This window comes from Lynx rufus, unplaced genomic scaffold, assembly GCF_022079265.1.
Source record: "Lynx rufus isolate CCGP_SWC_20201006 ecotype Redwood Valley unplaced genomic scaffold, mLynRuf1.p SCAF_2, whole genome shotgun sequence".
Lineage (NCBI taxonomy): Eukaryota > Metazoa > Chordata > Mammalia > Carnivora > Felidae > Lynx > Lynx rufus.
In genome coordinates, this window is record NW_025814834.1 from 38002051 (window position 1) to 38029436 (window position 27386).

General features: G+C 39.2%; 1 protein-coding gene across 2 annotated transcripts; it reads right to left on the minus strand.

Moving 5' to 3' along the window:
• Positions 1 to 904: 904 nt before the first annotated feature.
• Positions 905 to 22098, minus strand: COQ10B (coenzyme Q10B). 2 transcript variants are annotated; one of them, XM_047084492.1, is made up of 6 exons: positions 21901 to 21987; positions 20599 to 20699; positions 16085 to 16237; positions 9429 to 9621; positions 3999 to 4100; positions 905 to 1935 (listed from the first exon to the last, which is right to left on the minus strand). In XM_047084492.1, exons 3-6 carry the CDS (start codon positions 16210 to 16212, stop codon positions 1768 to 1770), a joined length of 591 nt encoding a protein of 196 aa, XP_046940448.1. In that variant the 5' UTR covers positions 16213 to 16237; positions 20599 to 20699; positions 21901 to 21987; the 3' UTR covers positions 905 to 1767. The 2 variants fall into 2 exon arrangements, with proteins under 2 accessions (XP_046940448.1, XP_046940447.1); XM_047084491.1 differs by lacking the exon at positions 20599 to 20699 and having other exon boundaries at positions 21901 to 22098.
• Between the last annotated feature and the right edge of the window lie 5288 nt (positions 22099 to 27386).

The following is a 27386-nucleotide window of genomic DNA, read 5'->3' on the forward strand; positions in this document are numbered from 1 at the left end:
GGCATTTTTTTTTCCCTTCCCATACGGAGAGCATTGATGACAAACTTAAGTGCCTATATTATGGCCTCTGGAGTGTTGTACTAGGTAAAGCAAACACAAGAGCATAGATACTGGAGCCAGAATGCCTGGATATGTTGTATCCTGTCTCTACCACTTACTGCAATCTGGGTTCTGACCATACTTGGGAAACTTCATGGTTTATGTGGATGGCTAGATCAAGGCATTATTTGTGTGTTCCTGGGCTCCCTGACCAAAATACCATCCACATACTCTCATAATACCAGCTCAGTTAGATCCCAACCACTAACTTAGATTCTGAACCTGGGAGTTTATCTATGGTATTTATTTATTTATTACTTATTTTTATGGTATTTATAAGGGTAGCGGTAAAGTACAGATTTTTATTTCCATCAAAAGAAAAGTAATATGTACAGGGACAAAAAAATATCTGGATGCTATCTGCCATTTAAAAACATTTTGTTATTTAAAAGGTAATTATATACAAGCTGCAGATACTCTGGAAAGATACTGCTTTACCTGTGTGAAGCCACAACCAGTTCCATGTGAGTAGACTGTAGGAGTACCTCACCACTGTATAACCAGCACCTGGCACACAGCAGGCACTCAAAACAGATTTACTGAAAAAAACTGATGCAAACGTGCTTTTAGGTAGCGAACGAATTATCGAGGTCCCCTGTTGATCCGAAGAAACAAAGTACTCTGGTTGAAAAGGTAATGCAAGGGGGTTGTTAGGTGTGGAGTGAAAGGAGGGAAGAAGATCAACAATGATTAAAGGAAGACCGAATTTTGCCCAGATTTGTTTCATAAAATGCCACAATTAAACTTTACTAGGTCTATGTGAAATACATATTGAAATAACACAGGAGGATTTCAATAACCAGAATAACTGTACAAAAAATAAACAAATTAACTTTATTAAGTTACTACTTCACTCCTTAGACATTAATTTGTTTACAAAAATATGTTTGAAATACATTATTCAAAGTGAATACACACAATAAATAGAAAATAGGGATGCATGGTGCTGGAGATATATCAACCAACTTATCTTCATGTGTTGCCCACTGTTGTAGACAAAACCGGACACATAATCAGCATTACTGAAAGCAGTCAAAGTACCTGGGAGAGGGCTGCAAACTACAAGAAAAGTAGCTTAAAGATCTGGACCACTCACCAAAAAAATATTCACTGTTTAATCTGGGAGTTAATCTCACTATTGATAGCACTGAATTACCTACTACCCATAAGAATAATTTAAAAATAAGAAAAGTGCCAAGGAACCTTCATTAACAGTATTTTTAAGTCTAAGTTTCTATTTTAAATATCTGATGATTACTCGAATATCCTAAGCCAAGAGGCAGGCCCTATGACAATAAGTTATAAATAGTCTGAATTTAATAACTTAAAGGTGATAATGGTTAACATAATAGATACCGTGTGAGTATCTTAACTAACCACTTTCAGGTAAGGTCATAATTAAAAGGTTTAAGTTTACAGTTTCAATTTCTGGTTAAAAGTGATGACATCCTACTATTGTAAATATGCTAATAAACACATTACTTTGAATTACACTTGATTGAATTCTGTGTACACGTGGTTCCATATTCCAAGTGCAAATTCTCAACGGTGTAGGTTTATAATCAAAGCTGGGTTTAACAAATGCTTTCTAACTTCTGAAAGCAAATGATAAAAGCACTTCCTAAAAGTGAATAAAGTTATAAACAGGTGACCAGTTCTTTTTTCCCTTTACGTGTGATGAACTTCATGAAACATTAATTCCCGAGGTATATTTGTTTCTGGACCATACAGCTTACACGCTCTTCTTTCAAAGGCAGCTACCATCTGCTTTACAACTTCGTCGAAAAACAATGTGGCAAGCTGAGAGTGCAGAAGGGAGCGGAATTCAAAAGAAATCTGTAGGAAAATGTTAATTATTTTAGGAGGATCTTTCTCTTACTCAATGTCTACTTAGGATAATGGTATTCACACTGTGAAATGGGCTGCTCGGCCTGTAAGGTAGAGTTGTACGGGTATATCTAGATGAGATTTTTACCACCCCTCAGAAGACGGAGACTTCTTTTCCACAGTAAGCACAACTACTGGCACAATAAGCCTAAGTAAACAAGGACAGTGAATTTCATTTCAGGACAAAGAATCTGCTTTTATTAAGTTAAAGATAAAACTGGAAAAAAGCTTTGCTGAATGAATACCATTTCGGTCTGGCTTCTTTCTAATGTACCCCTTTTGGATCTATCCTGTTTCCCAAAAGGAAATACAGAAGGGAAGTAACCCTTCTGATAAGGTATTCCTATGAGAAGTAGTAGCAAGAAGATGAGAAGAGAACTATTTATATCTCCTCAAGATAGAAGTCAAGGCAAGTGGTTCGAGAAAGAGTATTTTAAGGACCAAATAGCCACTAACTTTTAAAACTGCTTTAATTTTCCATTTTGAAGTAATTTAAAATTTGTAAGAAAGTTGCAAAAATACTACAAAAATTTCTCATACACCCATTACCCAGATTCTCCTATTTAGAAAAAAAATTTTTTTTTAAGTTTATTTATTTTTTTTAGAGAGTGAGCGAGCGAACACAAACGGGAGGGGCAAAGACAAGGAGAGACAAAATCCCAAGCAGGCTCCACACCATCAGTGCAGAACCCAATATGGGGCTCAAACTCACAAACTGTGAGATGACCTGAGCTCAGATCAGGAGTCAGATGCTTAACCAACTGCAGCACCCATGCACCCTTAGATTCTCCTATTTTAATGTTTTACAGAACCACAGTGCAATTATTAAAGCCAGGAAATTAAGAGAGAGTTAATGCTACTAGATAGTAACACTATTATCTAATCTACACAGGCCTTATTCAAATTTCCTCAACTGTCTCATTAATGTCCACTATTTTTTTTAATGAATGCAACTCAAGAGCTGAGAACAGCAGCATCAAAATTATGACTATTTCTGGGGCACCTGGGTGACTCAATTGGTTGAGTATCCAATTTTGGCTCAGGCCATGAACTCACAGTCTGTGGGTTTGAGCCCTGTACTGGGCTCTGTGCTGACAGCTCAGAGCCTGGAGCCTGCTTCAGGTTCTGTGTCTCCCTCTCTCCCTGCCCCTCCCCCGCTCACACTCTGTCTCTGTCTCTGTCTCTCTCTCTCTGTCAAAAATAAATAATCATTAAAAAAAACTTAAGGGCGCCTAGATGGCTCAGTTGGTTAAGCATCTGACTTCGGCTCAGGTCATGATCTCACAGTTTGTGAGTTTGAGCCCCACATCAGGCTCTGTGCTGACAGCTCGCAGCCTAGAGCCTGCTTCAGATTCTGTGTCTCCCTCTCTCTCTGCCCTCCCCTCACTCACACTCTGTCTCTCTCTCTCTCTCTCTCTCAAAAATGAATAAACATTTAAAAAATTTTTTTAAAAATTATGACTATTTCTTGAAATGCAATGCCTGAGTTGCAAATACAGAGAACAATTCATGTATTATCTGTTGGCAAAGAAAAGCCACAAGTGGCTCTAAGTTATCTATAGCTAAGGTGATGTGAACAAGAAAATGCCATAGTCCCTATTTTAAAAACATATTTTCCCCTTTGCACTTTATCTCTGCACCACAAGATGTAGAAATCAATGTGTAGATTTCATTTGCTGTTAATAAACTGTTATTAAGCTGTTAGTAAATTCTTAATATGTGTCTTATAATCTATGGACCTGTAAAAATTAGAAAATAGAGAATGACTATTCAAGTTTTCAAGAAATAGAACAGAAAAAGAGAAAGATTCATTAGTATTCTTTCTTATAAAGTTAGTACAGAAAAAGGTATTCAACACTCAGAAATTTGAGATTTTCTGAAAGTGTCTTTCAGTAATCACTATGCACCTAAGATTAATTATGGCAACTGGATTCTAATAAATTGATTATTCCTTCTTTAACAAAACCTCACCTAATATTTGGAACAAACTGAGGGCTGTATGAGAGACTTACTGAAAAATCCAAGGTGCAAGTTCTTGGGTAGCCAGGAAGACCAGGGCTAAAACGCCAAACAGTCTCCAAATGATTGAAAAGTTTCCCGTCAGTACAGGATGCCTAGGACAAAATGAAAATACAACAGGTGTAAAATACCATTTGGACTGTCCAGAATCTACAGTTGAGGATGATTTCTTTTTGAAATGTTTGTCGGTCAGACCACAGGTGATAAAAACATCTCATTTTCAGCTTGGTACTAGGAAGTGACCTCTTGCCAATATACGCCAAGATTGTCAGTGCTCGTTTTCAGTGCTGCCACCCACTGTGCTTAGACATTCTCCAGGAGCAAAACAGGGAGTGATTTTTTTGGAAGTTTATCTCCAGCCCTGCCACTTATAAGTAATCCTGAACAAGTTAATTTCCAATACCGTATTTCCTTAAATCTATAAAATGAGTATAATACCTATTTTATATCATCATATGATACAACTAAAATATTTATAAGGTATCTGGCACAGATCCCAAGTATAATTCTAGAATTCTTCTTTCCTACCCAAAGACTTCTCTTGTCAGTTACATTCACTCATTAGTCTCTATTTCTAAGGGCATCCGTGGTTCTAGTTTTCCTGAGAGTCTGGTCCTGACCAGTATCCCTGATCCATTGCTTTCTAACCTCTAATCTCTTCAGTGCTCATGTTTATTTTGTGTATGTATACATTGAAACATAATACTTAGCAATACTATGTACAGTCCATCTTGATAGTTCCCATTCTGTCTCATTAAAAGAAGGCTAAGACCCACTTAAGAGTTGCCTCCTGCAATGTGAAAAATGGTGGCCAGGTTCATAGTCACTAGTCTATTGTCAGGACTGTTTACGACTCTGAATAAAGTTCAGCTTCTTTACTTACTATCCTAAGACGGTATCTGGGCCTTCATACTAGTAGACAACTGACCTCAAGAATATGTACCACTTTCCCTCAGCAGCAAACCGTCTTTTAAACCCTTGTTTCAAAGTCAACACATCCCTCCCCAATTAAGCCTTAAGTTTTCAGCTCTATTGGCATATCCTGGGACCAATAAATGATCAAGCCCCTCTACCCCTTTTTTCTCTGTTAACTTATTCCCCTCAACACTTTAGATTGTCCCTCCTCTGAGCCTATACACTACAGGTTGGCAAAAGGACTTGCATAGATAAACATTTTTCCCCAAAGTGTTATTTTTTCTTCCCTAGCTTCTGTCTCCCTAAACACAGAATGCAAGATTATTTGACTATATCTGACTATATCTCCACAAATAGTTCAAATTGGAAGCCAAAGAGCTTAAAATATATTTGATGTTTATTCTTTCTCTTCATCTAAAGCCTTCTGAGTCAGTTATCACATGAAAACATGGTAGAATCATTATAAAGATCAATTGCATACATACTAAAAAGCATTTATGAAGAAATGCTCTATTTTCACATTCATAGAAGACAGTATTTTAATTTTTAAGGTGGAAACCAGTGAATGTTTTAAAATTTAGGGGGAGGAAAAAATAAAATTTATTTAGACATGATAAAATAATAGTCATTAAAATGCTAACTACTTTATTTTAGAGAAAGAGAATGAGCAAGCGTGAGGGAGAGCAAGAGTGAGAGAGAATGAATCTCAAGCAGGCTCCATGCTCAGTCCAGAGTCCACTAAGGGGCTTGATCTCACAACCATAGGATCATGACCTGAGCCAAAATTATAGACTTGAATGCTGAACTGACTGAGCCACTGAACTACTCTAATAGCTAAATTTAGTCATATTATGCTAAGTCACTGGGGAGAAGTGAAAATTTTCTTCAAGGAGTTTGTTTTTTTGTTTTGTTTTGTTTTTAGAGAGAGAGACCACATGTGTGCAAGCAGGGGAGGAGCACAGGGAGAGAGAGACTCTAAAGCGGGCTCCACACTGAGCCCAGAGCCTGATACAGGGCTTGGGGCTCAATCTCATGACAGTGAGATCATGACCTGAGCGGAAATCAAGAATCGGACGTTAAACTGAGTCATCCAGGTGCCCGAAAGAGTTTGGTTTTACTGGTAGTTCAGTAATGAGCATCTAATTTTCAAAAGCATCAAAAGTTTATTATAAATCTTATTATTTCAGTTATCCAACTTTCAGGTAATAGATTCTACCCTTCTTTACAATCACATAAGATGCTTACAGGAAATTTAACAATGAAGGAAAAACTGCTACTGGGAATACTCACAATATACCACTTCCCTCTGACTACTTTTTCACAAAATGTGACAGTGCTGTACTCATACGAATAATCTAGCCCAAGGACCCACAGGTTTTTACTGGTATGTTGAGACATGGCAAAAGGCTTCATTCCTAACAGGAGAGTTGCTGATCACAACAGGAGGTGTTATGATGATGACCTGCAACTAGCTGCTCTGACTGAACTGACCCAGACAATACAAACTATGGCATACAAAATTTTATATTGTGACCCAGGCAGTAAGAGTCATTGAACGGTTGCCTCTATTAAATCTGCTGAAAACTTCCAAGGGCTTCTGGTCATTATAGATTCATGTACACTAGAATTACTGACACATCACAGGCACATCTGAGGCAACTAGTGATTCATCAAAAATGTCACATGGCTTCTCCTGCTCCCTTGGTTATAATGATTTTTATTCTATAGCACATGTGTGTATGAGGTATTAAAATCCAAAACGTGAACCCAGGGACAACAGAAAATTGAACATATATAGTTGTGTGTTATGCTCAAATATATCTTTCAACAATTGACACATTAAGTGAGGCACCTTATTTTATTTTTTTTAATGTTTTTTTTTTAATGTTTATTTATTTTTGAGACAGAGAGAGACAAAGCATGAGTGGGGAAAGGGAAGAGAGAGAGGGAGACACAGGATCTGAAGCAGGGTGCAGGCTCTGAGCCATCAGCACAGAGCCTGACGCGGGGCTTGAACTCGTCAACCGCAAGATCATGACCTGAGCCGAAGTCAGACGCTCAACCAACTGAGCCACCCAGGTGCCCCCAATGTTTGCTTATTTTTGAAGGAGAGACAGAGTGTGAGCAGGGGAGGGGCAGAGAGAGAGAGAGAGAGAGAGAGAGGGAGACACAGAATCAGAAGCAGGTCCCAGGCTCTGAGCTGTCAGCACAGAGCCCAATGTGGGGCTTGAACTCACAGACTGTGAGATCATGACCTGAGCCGAAGTCAGATGTCCAACCGACTGAGCCACCCAGGCGCCGCTATGAGGCAGCTTATTTTAATGAAAAATACCTTTGCAATTTGACACAAACAGTGTGAATTTGCATAAGGTTCTTAATTTTACTAAGCCTCATAAAATTGAGATAGCAATGATAACTTCATACATGTTATTATGAAGATTTTTTTTTCTAATACAGTTTCCTCCCTCCTTGGCAGTAGTGAAAGTTACTGAGATTATGAGGAACATCTCTGGATCTGCAATAACCCAAAAAGACAGTAATGAGAACTTCTTAAGCACAAAGCTCTCACGACTCCCATCACTGTAGTATTGGTGCTGAGGCCACACAAAGATGAAAAAGAGAAGCTTCCACTCCCTCAAGTAGCTCAACCTTGTCAAGCAGAAATCAGATGAAGAAATAAATTATATTGCAGAGTGATAAGAGAAACAAAACATGTACAAAGCCCAGAAGAATCTCCGAAGTAGGACTGATTATTTATATTAAGGAAAGGGAGAAAGCAACATCAGACAGCTAGAATTTGAAGGACTACTAGGCAAAGAATTAAGTTTCAAGAGTGAAGTATGCAAAGGCACAGGGCCGCACAATAAGCACCGTATGGTGCATTCATGGAACTTGAAGATGGAAGGTACTGCCTGAACGTTTAGTATATTTGTGTGTGTGTGTGTGTGTGTGTGTGTGTGTGTGTAGTGTGTACTGGGGAAGGGGTGGGGAACAACAATAAAGCAGATGGCTTAATCTTGTATGTATTAAGAAGCAAGGGAAGGTGTGTCAACTATACTTCAATTAAAATAAAAAGCCAGTGAAGGAAAGAAAAAGCTAGGGGGAGAAAATTGAGGGTTATTATTTTTTTTTCTCAAGAATTCTTTTAGTTAGATATAGAATATGAAGATTTAAGTTATAAGAGATTAACGTCAGGGGCACCTAGGTGGCTTATTCGGTTGGGTATCCAGCTCTTGATTTTGGTTCAGGTCATGCACGGTTCGTGAGATCAAGCCCCACATGGGACTCTGTCCTGACAGCATGGAGCCTGCTTGGGATTCTCTCGCTCCCTCTCTCCCTCTGTCAGTCCTCTGATTGTGCTCTCTCTCTCTCTCTCAAATAAACAAACATTTAGAAAAAGAGAGACTGAGGTCAGGAAACAGAAAAACATTTTCAGATTATATAGATATTCACCGGTGTCAGAAAGACTGAGCTGAAGTCTTGGCTCTGTAACCTTGGGTAAGTTATCTAACTCTTCTAAACCTTAATCTGCTTAACTATATGATGGAGAACAGTAACATTTGAATCTCAAAGGGCTGTTTGGAAGATTAAACAAGTAATTGAAGTGCTTTAAAGCACTACAAAGAGCTCAATAAATGTTAGCTAATGTGAGAGGCAGTGCAGTATAGTAGTAAAAATCTCCAAAACTATGAGGAAAAAGATGGAAATATTCATAATGGCAAAGCCCCGGAGTGGCACAGACTTTTATATGAGTTCAAGTTGAGAGAGGATGAGGGTGGACTCCAAAGTCAGCCTCACTGGACAGTAGACTCTCTGATATGAGAGCTGCACCTCCTTCAATGCCTAACAAGGAGCTGACGAAGGCATTTAGCTCTGGCCAATTACCAAGAAATGATATTTTGTGGGCATAAAACACAACTACACTTTAAGTATTTGGCCACGAAACTCTAGGAATTCAAAAGAACTCTATGGAATTCTGCCGTTTTGTGTATTTAAGCCTCAGTACCTTTTCTATATGTGCATTCTCCTTTGACAAGGTAAAATAATCAATAGAATGCATGTAATAGCACTTGGCATTTCAGTACCGCCACATGGCAGTATGACCTTGACAGTGTTCATGTTCTCATTTATATCTTTTCTACCTTCATTCTCTCACCACTGTCCTTTCCTTAACTTAAAAAAACCAAAAAATCAAAAAAACATACTAGTGCAAAAATTAAAACAGTTCTCACTTGTGCGGTCCAATCTTTTCTAAGGGGCAATAGTCCTCAACTGAAGAAAAAAAAGAAAAAGCTTCTTATTTCCATATTCTAGTCAAATTTCTATTTGGCAAGAATAACACCAATACTGGATAAAACAGCACAGTTAGAAGACATAAGAAATCATTTGTTTTTTCCTTCCTTCTCTGATTAGTTTAGGGACATTCTTTCAAGCTATTATACTTTAACTCACTTGATATAATCAACATTTGGGAAAGATTTAAAAACAACAAAAACTAAAACTATTACCTTTACCAAATGTGGTTTCACCAAGGTTACTACTGATGTATAGCGCTCCAACACAGGTGGAAACCCAATTTCTAATCGTGTTTTGCAATATCCAGTTCTCTTTGATATTACATCTGATTTTTTGCACCAAGGAACAAAATGCTTGTAATCTTCCATTCCTGATACCACATCATACATTTCCTGCATAGAATATCTTAAAAAAAAAAAAAAAAAGAGAGAAAGGTGTTAACTGCACCTAGTTATATGGCATACATATATTTTAAATTGAATATGAGGGGCACCTGGGTGCCTCACTCGGTTAAGCATCTGACTCTTGACTTAGGCTCAGGTCATGATCTCACAGTTCATAAGGCTGAGCCCCACACTGGGCTCTGCACTGACTCCGCGAAGCTGGCTTGGGATTCTCTTTCTTTCTCAACGCCTTCCCAACTTGCTGCCTCTCAAAATAAATAAACAAACTTTAAAAAATAATTAAAAGGGGCACCTGGGTGGCTCAGTCAGTTAAGCATCTGACTTCGGCTCAGGTCATGATCTCAGGGTCCGTGAGTTTGAGCCCCACGTCAGGCTCTGTGCTGACAGCTCGGAGCCTGGAGCCTGCTTCGGATTCTGTGTCTCCCTCTCTCTGACCCTCCCCCGTTCATACTCTGTCTCTCTCTGTCTCAAAAATAAATAAACGTTAAAAAATAATAATTAAAATAATTAAAAAATAAAAAAATTATAATCAAATATATACTTTAAAGTTTACTTATTAATTTATTTTAGTAATCGCTATACCCAATGTGGGGCTTGAACTCACAATCCTGAAATCAAGCATTGCATGCTCTTCTGACCGAGCCAGCCAGACAACCCCTCCTTTTTTTAAGTTTATTTATTTTTATTAAATAAAATTTTTTTTTTAATATTTATTATTTTGAGAGAAAGACACCATCAGCAGGAGGAGGGACACACAGAGAGGAAGACACAGAACCTGAAGCAGGCTCCAGGCTCTGAGCTGCCAACACAGAGCCCAACGCGCCGTTCAAACCCACAAACCTTGAGATCATGACCTGAGCCGACGTGAGACACTTAACTGACTGAGCCACCCAGGCACCCCTGTTTTTTTAAGATCAAATATACACTTTAGAGCAAAGAAATTTACAACATATTGTTACATGAAAAAAAGCACACTACAAAGTAGACAGGATATGCACGATTCTATTATCCATTTAAGAAAAATTATACATAGGGGCGCCTGGGTGGCTCAGTCGGTTAAGCATCTGACTTTGGCTCAGGTCATGATTTTGCAGTTTGTGGGTTCGAGACCCATGTTGGGCTCTGTGCTGACAGCTCAGAGCCTGGAGCCTGTTTCGGATTCTGTGTCTCCCTCCCTCTCTGACCCTCCCCCATTCATGCTCTGTCTCTGTCTCAAAAATAAACGTTAAAAAAAATTAAAAAAGAAAAATTATATGTAAATTCTATATTTCTCACTTTTAAATACCTGATGTTTACTTCTTCCTGAAACTAATTCTTAGGGTAACAGACTATGTGCAATGAAAATCTGGAAGGACACAGATTAAACAATAGTTTTTAACTCAAGAAAAAGAAGTAGGAATAAAGATCGACTCTCTTAGTACATATTCTTATATATTGTTAGATTTTTATACAAGTATGTAGTATTTTTGTAATTAAAAAAAAAAGGAAACTATTCTAGAACATAAAGGAAACATCTCATTCTTTTTCATGAGCCAGCATAACACTCCATCAACCCAAACCTGACCAAGAACATAAAAAATAAAATCTATAGACTAATGTCACCTGTGACTACTAAGGCAAAAATTCTAATTATCAGCAAATAAAATCCAGAAATACATTTTGAAAAAAACATTATCAAATGCAACTCTTTTAAAGATGCACGGATGGCTTAACACTAAGAATTATATTATTATAACCATATTAACCAAAAGAAAAATTGTGATTCCCTCCATAAATGGTAAAATACCAAAAGAATTCTCATTAGAGTTAGAAATAAAACAAAGATGCTAGTTATCATTGTTATGTAACATTGTTCTGAAAGTATTAGCTGAAGTAAAATCAGAGTATGAAATATGAGGCATATGTATGGAGAAGAATAAGACAAGAGTATCAGTTGGCAGGTGATAGGACTATCAATTCAGAAGATAAGCAATTCAGAATTCAGTAAGGTAACCTGTTAAAGAACCTTTAAAAATAAATACTTTTCCTACACTAACAAGAACCAGTTATAAAACAGCACAGAATTGCAAAATACCTACAAATAAATTCAACAAAAAAACTTAAGGGCCTAAATGTAAAACAAACAGAAACAACAACAGTTTATGGATACAAAAAGACGAGCGGATGATGAGAGCCAGATACATATTATTCTTATAAAAACTGAACACTGTTAAAACATAATTCACCTCAAAACGGTAATAGGAATTTACACCACCACCAAGACCATGATGGCTGGGACTATAATTCTGCCCCCCTCCAATCCCTTCAATAAGTACATGGTCTTAATCAACTAGGCCACACCCTACAACTACCCAGTGCCCCTCCCAGATGATGGGAACATGCCCAAGGTGTCCAGCCACCCCCAGGACTCCGGGCCCAAGTCTGGAGTGGCTGAAGAAACGGTGAGCACCTCCAGTTGCAGGGAGGACACATCCTCCCATGGCCAATAATATGTGAAAAGTGAAAGAAGAAAAATTATACAGTAATTTAAACAATCCCAATCTAAATTACAAAAGGGAAGTTTCAGAATAAGACAGAATGAGTCTTTATGAATGTTTAAATTAATCTTTATGAGCATGAAATGAGGCCCACACCAGAGGGGAGGGAAAATCACCCTACCCCTTTGGTTTTAGTTACTTTGAAATAAAGGCCAAAGTAAGTCCCATGAAGAAGTATGAAACCTTGTAGCCTGGAACTTAATTGTTATAAAAATAGTCTACAACAACTCAGAAAGCAGTATATATAGCATAGTGGTCAAGGAGATGGACTTTATACTCAGGAAGGACTGTGCTCAAGTATCAACCCTAAAACATAGTAAGCCACATGACCCTGGGTAGGCTGTTTAACCTCTCAATTTTATGTTCTTCATCCATAACTAAAAAGTACCTCTACAGGGTTCTTCTGAGGGTTAAGTGAAATCGTTTTGCCATACTGCACAATGCTTAATAAGCACTTAATAAATGGTAGCTAATATGTGTTTATGTCAAATACAGGGGGAAAAGATAAGATAGAGATCACTGGATAAGGCCAATTTGCAATAAAAAGAATTTTAGCCTGAGAAAGAATAAGAAAGCAAGCAATAATAAGTAAATACATTGGAAAAAATAATCTTTGAAAAAAAAAATCTTTGGAATCATACTTCATGTACATTATCTCTCTGAGCTTCAGTTTCCTCATCTCTATAATAGGAATAACAACACCTAATATACATGGCTCTTGTGAGAATTAAATGAAACAGTAAAGTACCCAGTAATAGCTGTCAAATGCCAGGTACACAGTAAAAGAAGATATTAACAGTGATTCAAAAGTAAAGCAGGCCAGGGGTGCCTGGGTGGCTGAGTTGGTTTAGCATCTGACTCTGGATTTCAGCTCAGGTCCTGATCCCACAGTTTGTGGGTTTGAGCCCTGTATTGGGCTCTGTGCTGGCAGCTTGGAGCCTGCTTGGGATTCTCTCCCTCTCTCTGCCCCTCCTCTGCTCATGCGTGGGCTCTCTCTCAAAATAAATAAATAAATAAATATTTTTTTTAAAAAGTAGACCAATTCACTATTAATCTTTTTATTGCCATTTCTTTTTTTAACTGATACCAGCTCTGGCAAAGAGGTCTACCTATCCAATTATTTAGGCTCACTTCACATGGTATACTTGCTGGGAAGAAGATGCCCATCAGGAGGCTACTATTTCCTGGCACAAAAACAGACACTCAGATCAATGGAACAGAACAGAGAACCCAGAAATGGACCCACAAACGTATGGCCAACTAATCTTTGACAACGCAGGAAAGAATATCCAATGGAATAAAGACAGTCTCTTCAGCAAGTGGTGCTGGGAAAACTGGACAGCGATATAGAGAAGAATGAACCTGGACCACTTTCTTACACCATACACAAAAATAAAAAAATGGATGAAAGACCTAAATGTAAGACAGGAAGCCATCAAAATCCTCGAGGAGAAAGCAGGCAAAAACCTCTTTGACCTCAGCTACAACAAGTTCTTACTCAACACATCTCTGGAGGCAAGGGAAACAAAAGCAAGAATGAACTACTGGGACCTCATCAAAATAAAAAAGCTTCTTCTGCACAGCAAAGGAAACAATCAGTAAAACTAAAAGGCAACCAACAGAATGGGAGATCTGCAAATGACACATCAGATAAAGGGTTAGTATCCAAAATCTATAAAGAACTTATAAAACTCAACACCCAAAAAACAAATAATCCAGTGAAGAAATGGGCAAAAGACATGCATAGACACGTCTCCAAAGAAGGCATCAAGATGGCCAACCGACACATGAAAAAATGCTCAACATCACTTAACATCAGGGAAATACAAATCAAAACCACAATGAGATACCACCTCACACCTGTCAGAATGGCTAACACTAACAACTCAGGCAACAACAGATGTTGGCGAGGATGCAGAGAGAGGAGTTCCTCTGTACTGCTGGTGAGAATGCAAACTGGTGCAGCCACTCTGGAAAAGAGTATGGAGACTCCTCAAAAAATTAAAAATAGAACTACCCTATGACCCAGCAATTGCACTACTAGGTATTTATCCACGGGATACAAGTGTGCTGTTTCAAAGAGACACATGCACCCCCATGTTTATAGCAGCACTATCAACAATAGCCAATGTATGGAAAGAGCCCAAATGTCCATCGACGGATAAATGGATAAAGAAGATGTGGTATATATATATATATACAATGGAGTATTACTTGGCAATCTAAAAGAATGGAATCTTGCCATCTGCAACTATGTGGACAGAACTGGAGAATATTATGCTAAGTGAAATTAGTCAGAGAAAGACAAATATCATATGACTTCACTCATATGAGGAATTTAAGATACAAAACAGATGAATATAGGGAAGGGAAGCAAAAAGAATATACAAACAGGGAGGGGGGACAAAACATAAGAGACTCTTAAATATGGAGAACAAACAGAGGGTTGCTGGAGAGGTTGTGGGAGGGGGGATTGCTAAATGGATAAGGGGCATTAAGGAATCTACTCCTGAAATCGTTGTTGTACTATATGCTAACTAACTTGGATATAAATTAAACAATAAACAGATTTAAAAAAAAAAGGAGGCTACTATTCCCAGTACCCCTCTTGCATTTAGATGGGATTATGTAACTAGTTCTTCCCAATAATCCCTTCCAAATCAATATGGTTTAGAATCAGGTATATCTTTTTAAGAGACTCTGAAGACTAAGGAATTACAAAGGTACAAGTTAGATGGAGCCCGGTTCATAAATTGCTGTGCATGGATGGGGAGTACTCACTTGAACTTTACATAAGGAAGAAATAAACTTTTGGGTTTTACCTATATAGCTGCTAGCTTTACCTTAACCGATACAGTGACTTAGCCAGTAATAAAGGTGATTTTAGTGACAAAAGTGGAGTCTGCTGAAAGTCCTTTACTACAGAAAACTTTACTACAGAAGGGCAAGAGCAAGTGGAAAAATTCATGAAATGCACTTTTACAAGAATTCATGTAATACTTAATGGCCTGTTAAGAATTAAGACCCCCTTGTAGAAATTCCCCTATGAACAGATGCTGTATTTCTGGTTTAGCAGAACTGCAGTCTCTCTATTCTCTCCTGTGTATATGCCTAGATCAGGGGTCAAACCTGGCCTATTGCCTCGTTTTGTAAATAAAGTTTTATTAGCACATAGCCACACCCACTTATTAACTACAGGCTATAGTAGTAGGTCTTTTGGGCTATAATTCCAATGACAGAGTTGAGTAGTTGCTACAGAGATAGTATGGTCCACAAAACCTAACATATTTACTCTCTGGCCCTTTACAGAAAAAGTTTGCTAACCTACGCTCTAGGTGGTAGGAGCCTCTTAGCACATCTGCATGTTACTTACCTATGCATGTGTATATGTTAGGGAGCTATATAAACATATTGGGCCCAACAAATCACTAATGTTGCCACTACAGAAATGAACAGTGTACAAAAATACAGGTCATAAACAGTTCAGTTATTTCCTTTATATGTCAAGATTTAAATCTATCCTATAAAGTCACTACATAATTATGTTAATTCAACAAATATTTATAAAACAGCAAAAGCTATGGAAAGGCCAATCCAGAAAAACCAGAGCTTACTCTGTAAGAAGAAAATCCAGAAAAAAAAGTCTTGATACAAGAAAGTTATTTTTTTTTTTTTTTTTTTTTTTAAATTTTTTTTCAACGCTTTTTATTTATTTTTGGGACAGAGAGAGACAGAGCATGAACGGGGGAGGGGCAGAGAGAGAGGGAGACACAGAATCGGAAACAGGCTCCAGGCTCTGAGCCATCAGCCCAGAGCCTGACGCGGGGCTCGAACTCACGGACCGCGAGATCGTGACCTGGCTGAAGTCGGACGCTTTTACCGACTGCGCCACCCAGGCGCCCCACAAGAAAGTTATTATATACAAACCCTATAATTCTCCTCTCTGAATATTCTTTTCTTTTGTTTATTAATGGCGCAGCAATTCTGAAGAAAGTTCTTGCATATATCTCCTTAGGCAAAACTAAGGAGGTATATAGTGGAAGAGTTCTGCTCATCAGTATACCACAGGAAGCAAAATATCTAAAAGACAAAAAATTACCTGATTTAGAATGGCATTGAAAATTAAGAGGAAACACAAATTACAGACTGTAAAATACTATCACACTTTATTTTTTTAAAGTAAGCTCTACACCCAACGTGGGTCTCAAACTCATGACCATGAGATCAGGAGTTGCTGCTCCACCAACTGCGCCAGTCTGGCTTCCCAGTAACTATCACACTTTGGAAGGCTTTGCAACTTTAGAATATTACACACACACACACACACAGAATTGTGTGCACATGCATGCACAAGCACACAGAAAAAAAATTTATTAAGTACCATGAAGAAAACTAAACATAACAGCTTACAGTTTGGGTTAGAAGTTCCTGGCACAAAAGGGATCTCTCCCAGAAAGTTGGCTTTCAGTCTACCATCACGTATTACAACATATTCTTCCCATACACTTGCTAGAATATTCATCAACTATTTTCTCTTTATTAATGTAAACTCTTCCCCCAATGTGGGGCTTGAACTCATGACCCCGAGGCCATGAGTCCCATGGTCTACTGACTGAGCCAGCCAGGTGCCCCTCATCATCTATTCAACTCATCTATCCAGGTTGTTTTCTCAGCTGGATCCACAGAGGTTCTTTAATTCCTTTTTTTTTTTTTTTTTAATTTTGAGAGAGAGAACATGCACACAAAAGTGGGGGAGGGGCAGAAAGAGGGAGGAGAGAGAGAGAATCCCAAGCAGGCTCCCCAGCGTAAGCAAAGAACCTGACATGGGCTCAAACTCAAGAATCTTGATATCATGACCAGAGCCAAAGTTGGACACTTAACCGATTGATCCAGCCAGGTGCCCCAGGTTCCTTAATTCTTGACCCACTCTGAGACTTGAGATTGGAAATCTAGTGGCCCTCTCAGAACTGTTGCTCTATACTCCTTTACCTTCCAGTCTCCCTTTCAATGCGTATATGTAAAAACACATATCAAAGAAATTAGAATATTAGTTGTTTGGGTGCTTCTAAATATAGGTGCCTGATACACTTGTTTTCACCTGAATATTTCTGCCTTTCCCTAATGAGATTATTGTATAACTATTTAATACTATTATTTATGTATTAGTTCACATACTCATTGAGATCGTGTTCTGTGCTAGGCACCAGGGATATAATGGTAAAAATAAAAATTAACTGTATGAGAATTACTTTGTAGTTGAGCATTCAAAAGAAGTGCTAAGAAAGAAAGGGGGTGGGGACACGTAATTAGGAGCTCCTTTTGATAGGGCAGTCTCAGAAGTCCTCTAACGTTATACTTCAGCTGAGATATAACAGGAGTTAGCCATATAAAGAGAAAAATAGGTATGTATGTACATAATAAATGTGTATGTGTATGCATACACACACAGTATATGTGAGTGTAGTATATGGAAGGAGGGGAGGTAGGCAGGGGGCATTCCAGGTAGTAGGGAAAGAGCCTGGCAGTATCCACAGACTGAAAAAGACTAACAGTGTAGTATCAGTAAAGCAAGCCAGGAGAGTACTATGAAATAATATTAAACTGGTTGGAGCTAGATCATGCTGGCAATTATTAGCCAGGATAAAGCAATTTGGATTTTATCCTCAATGAGAAGCTTTTGGAGAATTCCAAGTAAAAGAGTACTATTTCATTAGATCAAATCTTCAAATTATTTTTTAAAAGGGGAATGGAGGGCCTGGTGAAATCTTATGTCATCATACATAAAATTTGTTTTATAAATAGAATTTACACATAAATAAAATTTCTTTGGACATAGACACCCTACAATTTGGCTGGGGAGGAAGAAACAATCAAGTTAAACAAGGAATAGTTGAAGAAATTGGGAATATTCAGCCAGAAGGATGATACCTGAGGCATGGTTCCAAAACATAAACAAGAAGCCCAATCAGAGGGAGATAAATTTAGGCTCCATAATAAAGGAAAGAACTTTTGATAATTCCTTTTTTTAAAAATATACATTTATTTTTGAAAGAGAAAGTGTGTGCCTGCGTTGTCAGCAGACACACACACACACACCCACACACCCACACACACGAGCAGAGGAGGGGCAGAGAGAGGGAACAGAGGATCTGAAGCAGGCTCTGTGCTGACAGCAGAGTCCAATGTGGGGCTCCAATTTAGAAACCGTGAGATCATGACCTGAGCCAAAGTTGGTTGCTTAACTAACTAAGCCACCCAAGTGCCCCAAGAAAGAACTTTTGAACAATTAATACTCTTTATAAAAATTAGGTGGTCTTATTCCAGACAATGAAATAAAGGTTAATGAAAATGGTTAAGCTAAACACTGATAACTATTTGTCAAAATGTAATGGTAAAGAAATCAGACATATGAACTATATAGGTGAACTTACTGGCCTCTTTTTAAGACTTTAAAAGGATTTTTCATCCAACTGTAAGTAACACTTCAAAATATAAACAAGGGGATAAAAATATTGTAAAACAAGACAGCTTTCTAAATTCTAGGTTTTTAGGACATCACAAGTAGTATTTGATTTTTTAATGATGGTAAGAGCATATTTTAAAGATATCTCTATTATTTTTAATCAAAAGAGATTTTAGATAAATTCACCTCCTAGAGAGAAAAATATGTTACCAATTTAGACAGATTCATCTAGAGAGAATAAAGGTGTTAAGTGTTTCCAAAAATCTTTAAAAATATGATTAGTTATGTGAATCTTATTTTAAAGGCAGAGATAATATTAAAATAAGCCTATTGTGGGGCGCTTGGATGGCTCAGGTCATGATCTCACAGTTGGGATAGAGATTCACGTTGGGCTCTGTGCTGACAGCATGGAGCCTGCTTGAGATTTTCTCTCTCTTCCTCTCACTCTCAAAATAATTTTAAAAAAGAGCCTATTGTGATTTTTTTTTTTTTTTTTTTAGAGTAAAACTACAGAGTTTTCTTAGAAGTAGGATAATACCGGGGCACTTGGGTGACTCAGTCAGTTAAGCTTCTGACTTCGGCTCAGGTCAGGAACTCGAGGTTTGTGAATTCGAGCTTCGCGGCAGGCTCTGTGCTGACAGCTCAGAGCCTGGAGCCTGCGTGGGAATCTACGTCTCCCTCTCTCTCTGTCCCTCCCCCATTCATGCTCTCCCTCTCTCAAAAATAAAAAATAAAACATTAAAAATTTTTTTAAGAAAGTGGGATTATGGGGCGCCTGGGTGGCGCAGTCGGTTAAGCGTCCGACTTCAGCCAGGTCACGATCTCTCGGTCCGTGAGTTCGAGCCCCGCGTCGGGCTCTGGGCTGATGGCTCAGAGCCTGGAGCCTGTTTCCGATTCTGTGTCTCCCTCTCTCTCTGCCCCTCCCCCGTTCATACTCTGACTCTCTCTGTCCCAAAAATAAATAAACGTTGAAAAAAAAAATAAAAAAAAAAAAAAAGAAAGTGGGATTATACCAACGTAAGTGAATGACAGTTACTCTGCTAAATGAAGCAGATCAGTGGAAATAACATAATTCGGCAATTAATTTAGCTTCTCCTTCAAAAAAAAATTTTTTTTTAAGGTTTATTCATTTTTGAGAGACAGAGCACGAGCAGGGGGAGGGGAGAGAGAAAGTGAGACACAGAATCTGAAGCAGGCTCCAGGCTCTGAGCTGTCAGCACAGAGCCTGACACAGGGCCCAAACCCACAACCCACGAGATCATGACCTGAGCCGAAGTCAGACGCTCAACTGACTGACTTCAGCTCAGGTCATGATCTTAGGGTTTGTGAGTTCGAGCCCCATGTCAGGCTCTGTGAAGACAGCTTGGAGTTCGGATTCTGTCTCAATCTCTCTGCCCCTCCCCCACTCACACTCTGTGTGTGTGTGTGTGTGTGTGTGTGTGTGTGTGTGTGTCTCTCTCTCTCTCTCTCCCTCTCTCTCTCAAAAATAAATATTTAAAAATATTTAAAAAAGAAGCCACATAAAATAATTTAGGATCTCTGTTCATCATATTGATTACAAACCAAATCTGGTGTACAAAATACCTGATCACCTGTTCCCTTTCTAGGACATTCTTTAGCTGTCTTTGTTATAACAGTTTTACCTATTTTCCCCACTTTTGTTACCTATTATCAGAAGCCAATTATGTGACAGATATTGAAAACACTTATTAATAATTTTCTGATAAATCAGTATCAGAAAAGGCAGCATTTCTGTGATAAACCTTTATTTAAAAAAGATAAAACCGTTGCTCCTGAGAGATGAACTGGTTGCCTATGAAGCTTTTCACTGTATATGGTTTTGAATTTTGTATCAAGTTTATGTAATACCATGTCCCCAATCTCCCACTCTACCTCCCCCAAAAGAAAACACACACACACATACACATATACATATAAAAACCCTTATACAATCTGATTACAACTGTAAAGGAAATACCTGTGTTTAAAGCAAGCTAATAGTTTTCCTGATGAGTCTGCATACTATGGTTACAAGCCCTGGACCGCACATCTATTTTCACACACTATCAAGAATGACGTCTTAAAAAAAAAAAAAAAAAAGAATAACGTCTTCAACTGTAATGAAGAGCCATACAGTCATATATATCGTTAAACCATGATATTAAAACTGAATCAGAGGAAGGACAGTTTTTTGTTACTAAACTTCCTATACTACATCTCACCCTACTATAATAAACGCCACAACCTATGTTACTGCTTGCGCCTAAAATGAGCTCATAAACTCCCTCCCTCCTCATTATTATAAACAGTAAATACTTGTCTTGGAATTTAAACCTTAATGTAATCACTAAAACAATTTTTTTTCTTAAAACTGATTAGAACTACTTTTTCAAGTTATTTTCTTTAACAAGACTTCAGTTTCAACCAATATTTGTTTAAAAAGATTTAGAGTTGGCTGGGGGTTTGATACTTGAAAAACTCTTTAAATCTAAATTCTTGGAGTTCAACATTTGTGCTTTCTCCCTTCATCCTGTACTGTTTACAACTGAATACATTTTAAATACTAACTTTAGTTTTCGAGCATTAATTTATTACAAAGTCATCAGGAAAAGGAAACTAAGCGGTGGAAGTATGGAATCATTCATGTCTCCACCTCCACCCACCAAAAAGGAGCCAACCAGGAAAATCCAAAGCTGGTTCAAGGTTACAGGACCTCTAAGTTACAGTCGAGCGGGGAAAAAAAATCCAGGTCCCCTACTATGGCTACATTTAGTTTTGCAAGCACCAAAGGGTGGAAGCAAACGTCTCCTACCAAAAACTGGGAAAGTATGTCTGGCCACTTGGCACGCTAGAGGAAAAGAAGGAGGCTCACCGCCGGGCCACAAACTCCCACAGCCAGGGCACCCAGCAACTCTGAGGCAAAGTTAAAAGAGCAGCAACAGCAGCAGGCCGTAGGGGAGGAGACCGGAAGAGCTCCAAGTTACCCTTTTCCCTAATTGCTCTATCAGCTGCTGCTAAAGTCGCTCCGCCGATGATTCACTACCTCTCGCGAGGGAAGCGAGTCACCAACTCAGACGGGTGTCTGGAACAGGCCCACGAACCTCTGGCCGGGGTGATGGGCGCAAAACCTGAACTCCTCAAACGCAGGAGACCCTCTTCCTCTGGAGACGCGGAAACGCATCCGGTCAGGCTCCCCCTCGCCCCAAGTCTCCTCGGTCCCCCAACTCAGCAAGCCGGGGCCGAAGGCTACCCTCACTGCAGCACCCCCGTTGTTTATTACCTGACGTTCCGGGTAGGCCTCTGCGCCGGAGCCGGGGTTCCGGCCGCTGCTGTCGACTTTGGACGGCATCCCGAAACCACCTTTCTCAGGGCCCCCTGACCGGCCCGAGCTGCCATGATAGTCTCACTGAAGCCGGTCCTCACCTCCGGGACCTGGTCCTCGGTGCCGCCCTTCTGTGGCCCGCGGAGCCGCCCGGGTCCGGCGCCTTCCAACCAATCAGCGGGCCCCTTGAGCTGCCAGACACGCCCTCTCTTCCCACCCCGAAAGCGCATAACTGACGCAAGCTCCCGCTGCCGTAAGGCCGACTGTAAATGCCTCGTCATCCTTCCAGCCAATCAAAGGGAGCTCAGGGCCGCCTGGACACACCCCTCTTTCCTGGCCGAGTTCCAGTTCCCGCCGCACGCTAAGGCGCCTTTTACGTAAGACTCTTCGTGACCTCTCACCCCACCTCCCGCGCTGGAACTCTTCTCCGGATTCGCCAACCGCCACCGTTCTCTTAGGCGCTGCTTGAGGTCGTGAGGCTCGGCACGTGAGCCCAGTCCAAGGGCGGGAGAAAGCTCGAGGTTCTGGGTGTTCGTTACGTAACTGTCCAAACCGGTGAGTGCTGAGCCGGACTGCCATCGTTCCTGGCTGCGAAGTCTGGCCGTCAGTCTTGCTGTTTAATGATTGTCTAATACAGTACCTGCCGTGCTTACCCCATGAAATTGTTGCGAGGGCAACATAAGATCATGTGCCTAGGGAAGAGACTCAGTTCTATTTGCCTTCCTCTTGTCTGGCCAACATTTTTATTGGTGTTCATGTATAGTGTGGGTTTCCCATAGTGCAGACAAACCAGACAACTTTGCTTTAATTTACCCATGTCAGGAATCAGTCAGTCATCAAGTCCTGACATTCTTTTCTTCTCTGTTCCCAGGTCCTTATTTAATCTTTGTATGTCAATGCCCTGTAAACCAGATAGTAGTACTACCTACTGAATATGGTTTTGAGGAGCAAATGAGATAGTTGATTAAATATAATGAACAAATAATTGGGCACGTGTTATAGAAAAAAAATCAGGGTAATGAGGTGGACAGGGGTAAGGTGTGGTGCTAATCTATATAGGGTGGTCAAGTGGACCTCTCAGGAGGTGATACTTGAACAAAGGCCTAAAGTGAGGAAATGAACTATGTGAGTATTTGGGAGGAAAGTAACTTCAGGTGGAATAGCAAGTGCAAAGGCCCCAAACAGAAATAATGTTGCCTTGTTTTATGACGAGCAAGGGCTTTGGATCACAGTGAGTGAGGAGGAGCATGGTAAGAAATGAGGTTAGAGATAGTGAGGGCTTTATCATAGTGCCTGGGAGGCCATGGTATCAACTTTGGATTTTATTCTAAGTGTGCAGGGAAGTCATGAAAGCTTGAGGGTGGAATAGTGACTTGATCTGATCTACATTAACAGAAATATTCAGCTGCTGTGTGTATATATGATTATTTTGGGGGTGATATAAATAATGAGATAGGGAATTTGTCATTTTTTATTATTTTTCTACTCTTGCTTTGTTCATTGCAGTCATCCCTTACTAGATGCTTTGTGGAACGAGTTTAAATCACTAGCTACAAAGTTTATCAAACACTTTTCAATACAACACATAACATACTTGTTGAAGTGGTGTATAGCTGCATCCAAACGATTCTGTATTAAATTACTTTCAAATACACAATCCCTGCTATTCTTGACCTCACTATTTCCAGTAATGTCTTCCTTAAAACAAATTTTTATCATATTACTCCTTTGCTCAAAAACCAGTTGTTACCAGTTGTCTAGGAGATATAAGCATTACACCACCACCTCCTACTAAATTCTATTTCAAACTATTGATATTGTTAACTGGAAGACCTGTTAAACATACTTGTCAGTACATGATGTGCTTAAGTACTTAATATAAGGCTTTGTTTGCTTGTTTATTTTGAGAGAGCACACATGCATGCACAAGTGGGGGAGGGGCAGAGAGAGAGGTAGAGAGATAGAGAATCCCATGCAGGCTCCGCACCATCAGCGCAAAGCCCGGTGTAGGGCTTGAACTCACTAACTGTGAGATCATGATTGGAGCCAAAGCCAAAGTTGGACGTTTAACTGTCTGAGCCACCCAGGTGCCCCAACGCTTTTTAAAAATATATATATTTTAGAGAGAGTGAAAGTTGGGGAGAGGGGCAGAGGGAGAGAGAGAGAATCTTAAGCAGGCTCTATTCTCAGCACAGAGCCTAATGTGGGACTGGATCCCATGACCCTGGGATCATAACCTGAGCCTAAATCAAGAGTTGGACGCTCAACTGACTGAGCCACCCAGATGCCCCAAGGCTTTCTTTTATTAAATTCACCAAACATTTTTTCATTCAACTCTTCTCAGACATATGAAAATACCTACTGAATTGGGTCACTCAATTGAATAGTTTCCCAATTTAAAAAACTTAAAAAAATTTTTTTAATGTTTATTTTTTAGAGGGAAACAGAGAAAAAGCATGAGTGGGGGAGGGCAGAGAGAGCAGGAGACAGAATCTGAAGCATGTTCCAGGTTCTGAGCTGTCAGTACAGAGCCCGAAGTGGGGCTCAAACCCATGAAATGTGGGATCATGACCTGAGCCGAAGTCAGACACTTAACCAACTGAGCCACCCAGGTGACCCCCCAATTAAAAAAAAACTTTTAAGGCAAATAAAAGAATCTTTGTAATAGATGACATCTTCTCAGTAAAGGAAATAATGTCATAAGCTTAAAGGTGATAATAAACTCCATTCAGTTTCAGTAGATGACAGTGCTTCTGTAAATTGGGGGTTAAATGGTCTACCAACATAAAAAGATTGGCAATAAATTAAAACTCAGCAGACACCTGTGGGAACCAATATCTTAGAGTCCAAACCAACTATGCTGTCAAAAATATATTTGACACAATATCATATATTAAATATTTTTGCCAAAATAGTTGAATCTGAATCTGGTGAAGCTTTCAAATAAGCCAGTTTATACAGGGGATAGAAGAACATGTTAAATGACACCATGGAGATACAATCTGCCAAATAAGATGGGAAATTTTATAGGACAAATGCCCCAATTTCTTCAGTAAATGTCAAATAAGGGAGAAGGGGGCAGGGGACTAAGGTAGATTTTTTTTTCCTTTGAGTATGGTTGACACACAGTGTTATATTAAATAAGTTGGATAAGTTTATACATTATGATATATTTCACTGTAAGTGTAGCTACCATCCATACTGATTAGACTTAAAAGATTTTAAGAGGCATTGTTTGGATTTTGTTTTGAACAAACTAAATGTAAAAAGACATATAGAAGAATGAGAAATTAAAGTAGAATCTCTACTTCAGTAAAGATTTATATTGAGGATTTTACAAGTGAAATATGATGTCTGTAATATGTTTTAAAATAATCCTTGGGGCGCCTGGGTGGCACAGTCGGTTAAGCGTTCGACTTCAGCCAGGTCACGATCTCACGGTCCGTGGGTTCGAGCCCCGCGTCAGGCTCTGGGCTGATGGCTCAGAGCCTGGAGCCTGCTTCCGATTCTGTGTCTCCCTCTCTCTCTGCCCCTCCCCCGTTCATGCTCTGTCTCTCTCTGTCCCAAAAATAAATAAACGTTGAAAAAAAAAATTTTTTTTAAATAAAATAAAATAATCCAACATCAGGGGGGAGCCTAGGTGGCTCAGTCAGTTAAGCGTCCAACTCTTGGTTTTGGCTCAGGTCATAATCTCCCGGTTTCATGGATTCGAGCCCTGCATTGGGCTCTGTGCTGGTGGTGTGGAGCCTGCTTAGGATTCTCTCTCCCCTCTCTCTCTGCCCCTCTCCCACCCACACTGTCTCTGTCTCTCTCAAAAATAAATAAACTTAAAAAAATAATAATCCAATGAGGGAGGGGGTGAAGGAATAGAATGGATAAAACAAAATTGATCATTTGTTAATTATTGATCTGGATGGTGAGTAAATGGGGAGTGTATAATAATATATCTAAATTTCATGGATGTTTGAAATCTTCCATAATAAAACTATATATGTATGTATACCCACATATTTAATTTCTGTTTTCATGTGATCTTGCCAAATGAAATCCTCCTGGTTGACTTCCACTTAGAATCTCACTTTGTTTGACCTTTTGCTCATTTCAGAACCCTGAATATAGACTGAATAGAACCAGAAAGGCTTCAGGTAAATAGAGATGGTTATGACTTTGTGCCAATACTATTTATAATCAACTCTCCAATCAAATGAATATTGGGTGAATTTTAACCACAGAACAAAACCTTTACCTAAACATCACGTATTTTTTCCTGAAATAAAGCAAAAATTTTAAAATTAATCTCATTATTTATACCTTTTTGATCAGCAAAATAGTATTCCCAGTATGCTAAATAATTTTATACAGGGATTATCTTCATGAAAATGTTTGGTTGAAAGAACACATTCCTTTACTGAATCAGGAACTGCATTACAAGAGGTTAGTGCTATTACAAATGTTAGTTGCTGATGAAATTAGACTATGGAAAGGCATTAACTAGATAGTTTACCCTTACTCACTGGCTATGTCAGTCAAGGACTAGTCAGGAAAACTATACCAGTTATTTTAAACAGAAAATTTAATATAGGGATGTTGTTAAACAGGGGTTGCAGAACTATGGTGACAAAAAGTGGATACTGCTATAAGAAAGCAGTAGCGACTGCAAGAAGTAAGTACCACTCTGTGTCCCCAAGACCACTGCACTGGTAGGTTAGTGATTTGCTGAGAAGACTCATGGGACTCAACATATAGTTGTACTCACAGCTATGATTTCTTACAGCAAAAGGATATAAAGCAAAATGAATAAAGGGAAAAGGAGCCTGTGGGATATCTAGGGGAACCGGGTAAAACTTCCAAGGGTCCTTTCCCTGTGAAGTTGTAGAATCACACAGGATATGCTTACTTCTGACATTCTGACCACATGTGTGAAATGTTGCCAACCAGATAAGCTCATTAGAGACTGTCGTATACCCAAATTCCAGACTCCACAAACCATATTGCTTTCACAGTTTAGGCACAGTGAGGCAGTCTTATCAATTCTGGGAATGGTGAAAGCTTACCTGAAATACAGGTTTTTAAATGCCTGCCAAAGGCCAACCTTGTAAGCAAGTTTTTCAAAGAATAGCAGGCAAGCCTGACTTTTCTGCATACTCTCCTCCTACTGAGGGAACAAGGAAAAATTCTGGGCTATCAGAACTTAGAAACTTAGTGAAAGGGTCCCACAATACTGGGACTCAGATCTCTGAGGGGAGACCAGTGCTTGCTCGGCTGATAATAGTGCCTAAGAAGCATAAAGGTGACATATCTCCTATTCCCAAACTCCACGGAGCTGGGACTCAGGTGTCTAAGGAGGAAGCATCGATTGATAATGGGGCATCTAATGGGATGCAATGAGGCCTTACTGAGAACATAGGAAACAGTTTAAAAATAAGTAACTTGCACACACTAGA

What these genes read in the sequence shown, in the direction of transcription:
- COQ10B (XM_047084491.1), bottom strand. Translation starts at nt 22,016, where the DNA reads ATGGCAGCTCGGGCCGGTCAGGGGGCCCTGAGAAAGGTGGTTTCGGGA. An exon ending in AGGCCTACCCGGAACGTCAG is followed by an intron (nt 16,238 to 21,900) that starts GTAATAAACAAC and finishes TTTGTCTTTTAG; the next exon opens with ATATTTTGCTTCCTGTGGTA. An exon ending in CTTGCACCTTGGATTTTTCA is followed by an intron (nt 1,936 to 3,998) that starts GTAAGTCTCTCA and finishes ATTTTCCTACAG; the next exon opens with ATTTCTTTTGAATTCCGCTC.